The sequence below is a fragment of the Peromyscus eremicus genome, chromosome 8a, assembly GCF_949786415.1.
Source record: "Peromyscus eremicus chromosome 8a, PerEre_H2_v1, whole genome shotgun sequence".
Classification (NCBI taxonomy): domain Eukaryota; kingdom Metazoa; phylum Chordata; class Mammalia; order Rodentia; family Cricetidae; genus Peromyscus; species Peromyscus eremicus.
Window position 1 is genome coordinate 68,101,743 of NC_081423.1, and position 9,505 is coordinate 68,111,247.

General features: G+C 53.9%; 1 protein-coding gene across 1 annotated transcript; it reads right to left on the minus strand.

The window, feature by feature from the left end:
- Window positions 1-1,137: 1,137 nt before the first annotated feature.
- Dhrs11 (dehydrogenase/reductase 11) lies at window positions 1,138-8,951 on the minus strand. The gene is made up of 7 exons (XM_059269596.1): window positions 8,527-8,951; window positions 5,352-5,561; window positions 3,190-3,284; window positions 2,426-2,555; window positions 1,717-1,809; window positions 1,478-1,543; window positions 1,138-1,363 (listed from the first exon to the last, which is right to left on the minus strand). The coding sequence occupies exons 1-7, from the start codon at window positions 8,881-8,883 to the stop codon at window positions 1,322-1,324; spliced, it is 993 nt and encodes a 330-aa protein (XP_059125579.1). The 5' UTR covers window positions 8,884-8,951; the 3' UTR covers window positions 1,138-1,321.
- Window positions 8,952-9,505: the final 554 nt, after the last annotated feature.

Below are 9,505 nucleotides of genomic sequence, written 5' to 3' on the forward strand. Positions count from 1 at the left end.
AGCCTGTCTTTTTTGTTTTGTTTTGTTTTGTTTTTTTCCTTTTTAAACTTGTTTTGATTTTTGGAGACAGGGTTTCTCTGTGTAGCTTTGGAGCCTGTCCTGGAACTCCATCTGTAATCCAGGCTGGCCTCAAACTCACAGAGATCCACCTGCCTCTACCTCCTGAGTGCAGGGATTAAAGGTGTGAGCCACCACTGCCCAGCTAAACTTTTTTTTAAGGCAATGTCTCACCAAGTTATCCCTATGAATGGCCTAAAATTCCTTATGTAGACCAGGTTGGCCACAAATTCATGGCAACCCCCCTGCTTCTGCTTCTCAAGTGTTGGTATTAAAGGTGTGCATCACTATGCATGCCTGGGTCCAATTTATTTTATTTTTCAAGTCTTTCATTGTTTATGCATGGAGGTGTATTGTCTGTGTGTATGGCTGTGCACCACATGCATGCCTGGTGCCCCAGGAGACCAGAAGAACTTGTAGATTCCCTGGGACTGGAGTCACCATGTGGGTTCTGGGAAGCGAACTTGGAACCTCCAGAAGAGCAGCCAATGTTCTTAACTGCTGAACCATCTCCCCGCCCTCTTATTTATTTACTTATTTACTTACTTATATTTTTTGGAGACACATATATCTTTGGCTGGCCCTGGCACTAACTATCTCCTGCTCCCACTCCAGAAGTGATGCTCCAAATCTACCCATCTTCCCACTTACCTGGAAGAAATTCTGAGACACAGCCACACTGATGACTAAGGAGGGGGGAAAAAATGAAAGACACTTCTAAAGCCACAGTAGGTTTCAATCTTTCTCTTTAATTGTTACAGTGAAATGGAAGCTGGGAGACAGGCCCTGGTATTCTGTAGCCTCGGTCAGAGTGCAGTGATAACCCCAGGAGAGTAGCCAAGATTGGGCTGGAGAGGTGGGGAGTGGGGCAGGGAGCCTGGAGCCCTGGGTAACCATACAAGTGAAAGATGAGGTCCTGTCTCTGCGACCCCAACCCTAAGGGGCTGAGGGGAGGGTGCAAGATACACAGTGCCCCTTGTGGCCATACCCCCTTGCTAGGTAAAAGGAAGAAGCTGAGGAGAGCAAAGGCTGAGGAACCCAAAGGGGGACCCAGAACAACAAGTCAGCAGATAAAACAGTCATTACCACGCCTTCTCTCCCCAGCCCATTTTTTCACATGTATATTGGGAATAATTTGAGAAATTTTCTATCCCTAGTGGAGTGGACACCGAAAGTAAGATCCAGGGTCCAGAAATCAACAGCTGAAATCCAGAGGCAGGAGGCAAGCCATGAGGGTGGGGAAGGTAGGGCCCCCCACAGAACACTAGGTCACCTGCTCTGTGGGCCTCATCTGGATGTCTCCAACCTGTGGAAGGCAGAAGGCGTGAGGCAGCTGCCCCTCAAGGACTCCCTGCGGCCGGCCCACTTCTGGGCATAGTTGGGCTTCTCCCAGTGGGTAAACAGCTAAGGGCAGACTCACCTGAACATGTGGCGGGGTGCTGAGGACGTAGATGACGGCTTCGGCCACATCCTCGGGTTTGAGACACTGAGCACCAGGGGAGAGCGTTGAGACAGGGCCCACGTGACCAAGCTCCTCCCCCCTCAGAGGGACTCGAACCTCCACATCCCCACCCGACCCTCCAGGAGTGACAGGCTGCAGAGGAGCAGTCTGGGGGTCCTAAGGACTGAGCGGCTTTACTAGGCCCAGAAGGCGCCCACCTTTATGTCTTCATAGGTGGCAGCTGCCCTCTCGGGGTCCTTGTCATGGAGTTTGAAGGCAAACTGTGTCTCCACCAAGCCTGGAGAGATACACTGGGCCAACAGAGATACACTGCTCAGCCTGAGCTTTCTCAGGCCTTGGAGGAGGTTGAGGGGAAGACTAGAGACCACAGGGCTCCCGGGTCACAATGGCAGCCGCCTCGTGTCCTCAAGTGTCCTCCTCCTTCCAGTCACCACTGAGAGCTCCAGCTGCACCTCTCACAATACCCTGTACTACATATGGAGCCGCTCCTATGGGTTTGGTTAATGCTTTCCAAAGCGGTGTTTTTAAAGCCTCATAACCAGGTGAGTGTCATTATCATTGCATCTCACGAATGTGAAGACTGAAGCTTAGCGAGGTTCAGTGATTTACCCAAAGTCATGTGGTCTTCTAGGGAAGAGCCCAGAGTGACGGTCTCCTCCAGTCACTGTGTGTGATTTCTTAGTCTCACTCCACGGTCCCTTCGAGCTGGCCCCTCCCACTCCAAGTGTGAGTCTGACCATTGGCTCTGGGGTGAGTGGAGCGAGGTGACTGTCCTCCTAAGGAGCAGCAGCGGCCAGGACTTGTGCACTCGTTGAACCCAGGGGCCCTCAGCAGGCCTTCCTGGACACGTGCAGGCCGGAGGGCTGGGCCCACACCATTCCCACCAGGGCTAGACCACAGCCTCACCGTGGCCCGGATATGGGTCTGGGCCTCCAGAAGTTCTTGCCTTAGTCCCTCTGTCAATGCTGTGACGGCATACTTGGTCGCACAATAGAAATGGATCACAGACTCGGGTGGGACTCGGTGGCCACACATGCTGGGTGGGAGAAGGGAAGGGGGGAGAGGAGAGAGTAAAGTTCCACAGCCGCTGGCGGTGCTCCTGTCTTCCGGCTCAGCTTCGTTACCCAGAGGCTGACAGGGAGCCTTGGTGGGGGGGCCGCGGATGGCTATCCAGTCCACTGGATAAATCTAGTCTCTTGTCCACGCAGCTCCTGGAAGCTGCTTTGTCTTGAAGCCTCCCCTCGGCCCCCTGCTACTCACTTCTGCAGCCAGACAGGTTGACAGGAGCCTCACCACAGGTCTGCATGCTCACTGACAGGGCTCTCTGGGAGATCTCTGGAGTTGTCCAGACCATGTCCCCAACAGGCAATGGGCCCCTCCTATGCTAGAGCCTGTGCCGTCTCTTTGGACCACAATGCAGAGGCAGCCCTGGGTCTGAGGGAAGGTCCAAGGGCACTCAGTCCCTGGAGAGTTCCCAGGCACTGGCTGTGGAGGGCAGGGGCTCAGCTGTCCGCTCTAGACAAAGGCACTTCCCTTTGTCAGAATCATGCCACTTAGATATTAAATATCTATTCTACTATCGAAGACAATGCCATCTAGAGGTTAAGTGAGCTGTGACAGGTGGGTCACTTCAGTGACCCGAGCTCTAAGCCTCGGCTGCCCGGCCTCACCTGTTGATGTTAATAATATGCCCGTCGTCCACATTTCGCTCCTTCATGGACTGATAAGCTTCCCGAGTGCAGATGCTGAGGGCCAGTACATTCACCTGTGGGCCAGGGAGGGCAATGGAGTGGCTCCAGCTTGGGCCCAACTCAACAGGTGATAGAGCCGTGGAGCACCAGGGGGAAAGAGTGGTATGCCTTCTCTGTGGGGGGCCCCACCCTTCACAACTACCACCCCCAGATGATGGCAGAGGCAGCTCTTTTCCTGGCTGAGTCCCTGTGAATAAGCCTCCCACCCAAGCCCAGGCCACACTGCCGCCATCTCTGCCATAGTCAGACCTCTGCTTCAGAAAACCTGCCATCCTTCTCAGGGACAGCGTCTAGACCTGCTCCCTCCAAAACAGATTGAAAACCTTCCTGAATGGCCTAAATCTTTCTCCTCACACACAGAATCCATCCCCTCTCTCCCTGCCCTCCTCAGCCACCCTGTTCCCTGGTAATCCCCACCAATCATGGGTGGAAGAGGCTCACAGGCCTTTAACCTATATCCCAGAACAAGCCCAGGTGTGGGGACTCTTCAGTGGGTGGGGTCACTTGCCATTCCTGGCAGAGGTGATCTTAAGTCCCCACCCTTCATGGTGCAGAGGTCTAAGGAGCTATCTGCTCTGAAGCACCTGTCTGCTGTCTACTCCACCCATTAGCCTTGCCAGAGAGGCCAGCAGAGATAAAGCTTTCATCGGGCCCTCCTGCCTCTCTCTTCTCCAGAGGAGAGGGACAGCTGGCAGATTAGCTGATTTGCTTTATCAAGTGCCACCCAGGCTTCAGGACAGAATGCCCTCAGTGAAGACCTGCCTCAGTGCTTGGGGTAGCAGCAACACTTGGGTATTGGGATGCAGAAAGGGCTCAGCCTGTTTCTGGTCCTCTTAACAGGGTGGGGTTGTAGGGCATATGGAGGATAAATGAATCCCTAGGAGCATGGCGGAAGCCTCCTGGGTCTAGGGCTCCTAGGATGGGGCTAATGGATTTAGGTAATATTCAAGACAAAGGGGCCTTGGGGACTTAGGAGTCCCTCATTTTACAGATGGGCAAGCTGAGGTCCAGGATTAGACATGTGTCTCTGCCCACGAGGGCTATGATTCTGATCCAGAAGACTGAGGCCAGGCTTCATTCTCATTGTTCCACTCCCAAGTACCTATTAATACTAGCCTACTATACCAGATGTAGAGAGGGCTCTGGCATTGCTTTCAGCCTCTCAAATACTTTCACACCCTAGTGCCACCCACAATGCTGTCCAGAAGTTGGAAACACATGTCCTTGAGGCTGTGTTTGGCCTGTACATGCTCTTATTACATGTGTTTATTGACTTTTTTTTTTTGGTGTGTGTGTGTGCGCGCGCGCTGCGCGCGCGCGCGTGCGCGCGTGTGCGCGTGCATGTGTGTATGCATGCCACAGTGCTAATGTGGAGGTCAAAGGACAACTTATAGGAGTTGACTCTCTTCTCTCACCACATGGGGCTTGGGTCTTAATGGTAAGCACCTTCACCCACTGGGCCATTTCACCAGCCCTGGCCTGTACACTCTCCAAAGCGTAATACAGGCTCCCCATTTCTCTAAAAGAAATCAAAGCTCTGCCCATGCTGCAGTGGGCAGCTAGCCAGGATTTGAGCAAGGGCCACCCCTCTACAAGGCCACGTGTTCTCCCACACTCTGTACACTCTGTACACTGGGGACAGTGGGGCTTGGGATATGGATGATTTAGGTGTGTTCATCCCAGCTAAACGTGACAAGACTACAGCTCAGAGGCTGTCAGGAGCTTGCCTGAGTCACACAGGACCAGGTGCAAACACAACGTGTTATTTCTGCTGCTTTTCTTCCCCTAAGACCTTGATCCCAGGTACCCAGCACAAGCAGGGACATCCAATAAATTACAATTCTCTCCTCTGCAGTCTTTCTCCCACCACAACCAGTCCAGAGTTTAAGAACTACCAGGGGCTGAAAAGCTGTTTATCCACTCACTCTCCTTGTGATACCACTAGTGAGTGGAAAATCAAAACGCCCCAGCGGGAAACTGAAGCTCCTTCTTCCTGGAGTCCTGTCCTCAGGAGCCCTCTGCCTAATAATGCCCACTCCCCCTCACCACCCAGCCTCCTGCCCCAGTCCTGGAACCCTTACATTGAACATGTCCTTCCAGCCGCTGGTGCTGCCTGAGAGCAGGGTGTCGGGCCGGGCCATGCCAGCATTGTTGATACAGATGTCCACGCCACTGTGCTGAGAGCGGACAGCTGAGAACATGGAGAGGATGTCCTCCTCATTTGACAGGTCACATCTGTAGGGGATCAAAGTCCCGGGGTAGCCTGCACTCTTACATTCAGCAGCCAGCTCCTATGAAACCCAACAGGGGTCTAACTGGGGTGAGCTGCTCACTCCCACACCTCCTCACCCAGGGTCGGCCCTCCCCCCCCAGGTCACTACTCAGAACTGTCTAGTGGCAGGCCGCCTTTTGGCCTTATGAGAACGGCTGGGTCTGCCCATCCCAAAGCTCGGGCTGTGTGGTCAAAGTCTAAGGGGTTGGGGACACTCCCCGAGAGAAGGAGAGCAACAGCAACGGTAGAACAGATCACGGAGGATCTCACATAATAAAGTCTTCAGTGCTAAGGAGAGAGAAGAGGTCAGGGGTCCTGAGAACGGAGGGAGACTTCTACTCTTTCCCCAGTACCCGGAAGTAGATCTCTATATACCCTTGGCCCCATATCATTCTTCCAGTAGGGCCAAGAGGCCCTGAGCTGGTTACCCCAGAGCCCCAATTCTCTTCTTCTCCTCTTTAGTGGCGGCCAGTCCCTCCCAGAAGGGCTCAGCTCTGAACCGCCACTTCTCTTGACAAAAGGCACACCCAACGTAAAGGTGAGTCCTATGCACACCCTTCAACGGAGCTCAGTCAAGTCTCTCTTGCTCCCTACAAGCAGTCAGGCTCTCTAACCTCTAGTATCTCCTCAACCCCAAGTTCTCCCCTCCTACTTAGTCGGTCACCTGTCACCAGACACTCCCTGTGCGTGTCCAAGTCCCTCAGTGCACTGCAGGGCCCTGAAAAAGCAGGGCCCCTGAGTGTGGCAGGAGCTGACATTTACAAGTTGGAAGAAAGCAGGCAGTGGGAGGCCAGGGAGTGACTGGGCACTTGAGCCTTGTGAAGGTGACTGAGTAAGTGTGGCGAGGGGGGTGGGGCAGGGGCAGTGTGCAGGCTGGCCTAGAGGAAGGCCAATTTGGCCAACTGCCCTGGCCTGGGCCCCTTCCTCCTTCCAAGTGGAATAAAAGGCTTGATCAGGTGACCAAATAAATTCTTTCCTGCCTTTTTGTTTGTTTTGGGTTTTGTTTTTTTTGAAACAGGGTTTCTCTGTGTTAGCCCTGGCTGTCCTGGAACTTGCTTTGTAGACCAGGGTGGCCTTTAACTCACAGAGATCCGCCTGCCTCTGCCTCCCTGGTGCTCTGTCAGGTTCTTCCTGCTTTAACCTTCTGTGAGTTCAAAAGTTGTATCCCTCTGGGACTCAGAAGCCCCCTTCCGCCTGATTTTACTGTTCATAACCACCTTAGGGAGTAGGATTTCTCCCAGTAATTCTACAGAACCCAAACTTAGTTTTAATATCATCAAATTAATCAATCAATAAAAACAGTGAGCAAGAAACCCAGGAATCCCCCCCTCAGACTCAAAGTCCCCAACAGAAAGGCTGCGTGTGTGTGTGTGTGTGTGTGTGTGTGTGTGTGTGTGGTGTAATATTTTTCTCCCTGTCACTGCCATGCCATGCTTCATCTCTGCCATAGCCATTACTCTCCAAAATGACCTGAAACCAGGACAGTCCCACACAGCAAAGAGGTTCTCCCTTAATGACATGAAGCCATCCTAAGGCTGAATAATCTGCCTGGAGATTCCCTTGGGATTCGGTGCCTCCCTTTCCCGGGTAACTTAGGGTAGAGAGGCAAGAGTGCCTTCAGAATTAGGGAATCAAAACTAAAAACAGGGGGCTGGAGAGTTGGCTCAGTGGTTAAGAGCACTGGCTGCTCTTCCAGAGGACCCAGGTTCAATTCCCAGCACCCATATGGCAGCTCATCACTGTCTGTAACTCCAGTTCCAGGAGATCCGACACCCTCGCACAGACATATATACAGGCAAAACAGCAATGCATACATAAAATAAAAATAAATAAATTGAAAAAAAACCCTAAATACAAAAACAAAAAAAACCTAGGGGAATCCAGTTGTCCAATCCTTGGCCTTAATCCCCTAGGCTTCAAAGCTGGGGTTGGACCCTATGCATTTCCAGGGAAAGGGAGGGGCAGAGTGGGGCAATGGTGGAGCCAGGTGACCTTGGGATTATCTGGGAGGCTATAAAGTGTACCTTTAGTCACTAGCAGGGGATCAGTCCTTCCTGTACACCTTCTCCCTTTGCCTCCACCCAAGGCCTCCTTACCCCTTTTCTACCAGTGGACTTTGAACCATGCTGAGGACAGAGCCCTGCAGGGAAGGGCTAACCCACACACCTGAGGGTGGTCCTGCCAGGGCAAATAATGGGAATTTCTCTTGTCTTCCCCCAAATGGCCATCTCCTCCTCGCCTTTTCAGAGTTGGTGCTGCTCATAAGTCTGGGAACCCCCAAAAGCATGTTAAGAGAAAAACTAGGGAGTTCTGGATCCATTAAGATTTTCATACCCAGTGCCCTATTTCACCTATTCAGTCCCACCTAGGAAAGTGAGCCAGAAAAAAAGAATCTATAAGTAAATATTCCAGTCACCACTTAGGCTCATGGCATATGAGTGGAGCCTGAGACATGAACTTGAAAGGAGCACTAGCTCCCACCCTCGCTCGCGGGTCAGACTCTCAAGACTTCTAGATTCTTGCTCATTGGTTGGCTAGACCTTTACCTGGTTTGGCTGTGTGAGGTCTGAGGACAAGAGGAAACTAACCTAGCCACTAAAGCGAGCCAGCTTTCTTTCCTTCTCCTGGCTGTCTAGCTAGGCCCTGACCTCTGGCTTCCCCTTTCCACCTGTCAGTATAGGGGCGGACGATGGCAGGGGTAAGGGAAGAGAATGCCAGGGGTCAGGGATTTAGTACGCTGCAGGCACAGGCTGCCAGGAGCGAACGGCTCGTTATAAAAACAGGACTAGGGGAGAAAGTAGGTCCTCCCGCTACTAGACACCCATCACTCCTGCCCTCAAGGCCGTTGCAAATGGCCCTGGGGTAGCAGGCTGGTGAGAGCAGGGTCACAGCCTGGCTCCGGCCACTCCCCCTCCCCCACTCGGAGCCCTAGCCCGTGGAAACGACGTCCCCCAGAGCGTCCCCGCTGCTCAGCGGGACCTTACCTCGATGTTGCCAACGGTGCGGGCACAACCCACCACCTTCAGTCCCTGCTGGACTAATGCCCGGGCCACGGCCGCGCCTATGCCCCCCGAGGCTCCCGTCACCAGTGCCAGGCGGTCACGCCACCGCTCCATGCCGGCTCTGGCCATGGTCCCGAGCCGTCCGCCCACCTCGTTCAGCCAGCCAGGCACTATTACCGCGGAGCTTCGTCCGGGGTGAGAGACGCTTGGCCGCTCCCCGGTCACTGCTGGGGCGAGCGCGGACAACTTGCAGGCGTCGGAGCAGTGCCTAGACCCACCCCCGTGCGGGCGAGCCTCCGGCCCGGGCTCCGCCCTCGGGACCTCGGCACTGGGCCACATCGCGCCCGAGGACCGCCGCGGCTTGGCCGCCCTGTCCCTCGAGCGGCCGCGGGGCCGCCCCTTCCGGCCACGCCCCCGCGCGAGCCCGTCCCTCCCGCGGGGGACGGAAACCGCAGCGATTCGGGCGGGGACCCACCGGCGCGAGAAAGGCGCCCGCCAGCCTGTGGTCTTGCTTTCTTGGTGAGCGCCTCCCGTTGTGGTGGAAGAGGAAGAGGACGCATGCACTCAAGGCCGCCTTTGCTCAGACAGCCCCACTTCCAGAGGCCTGAGGACCTAAAGGTTACTCCGGTGTCCTCCCAGACCACAGGTGATTGATAGCAGGGACTCAGTCCAGAAAAGCTCGTGTCTCCGCCCTTAAGACCAGGTGACATGAGGAAGGGTTCTTATGCACAGTACCCGATCCTTGGGTCTTATTAGCCAAGAACTAAATGGTTAAAAATGCCCAAGTATTGTTGAGTTCTACTTCTAAATGGCCCCATGGTCTCCAACTGCCCTTGACATCACCCTTCCCCGTCCTACATGGGCGGAAATTTTATACAACGTACTTCGAGGACCACTGGCAAGAGCTGACAATTTGAACACTGCATAACAGGCATATTTACACACTTTAAACAACATGCAC

Bases quoted from the DNA above. Each gene is read 5' to 3' on its own strand.
- Dhrs11 (XM_059269596.1), bottom strand. From the start codon at position 8,883: ATGTGGCCCAGTGCCGAGGTCCCGAGGGCGGAGCCCGGGCCGGAGGCT. The intron at 3,285-5,351 runs GTAAGGGTTCCA...CCTGGCCCACAG, and splicing joins GCTGGAAGGACATGTTCAAT to GTGAATGTACTGGCCCTCAG. The intron at 1,544-1,716 runs GTGGGCGCCTTC...CCTGGTGCTCAG, and splicing joins CCACCTATGAAGACATAAAG to TGTCTCAAACCCGAGGATGT.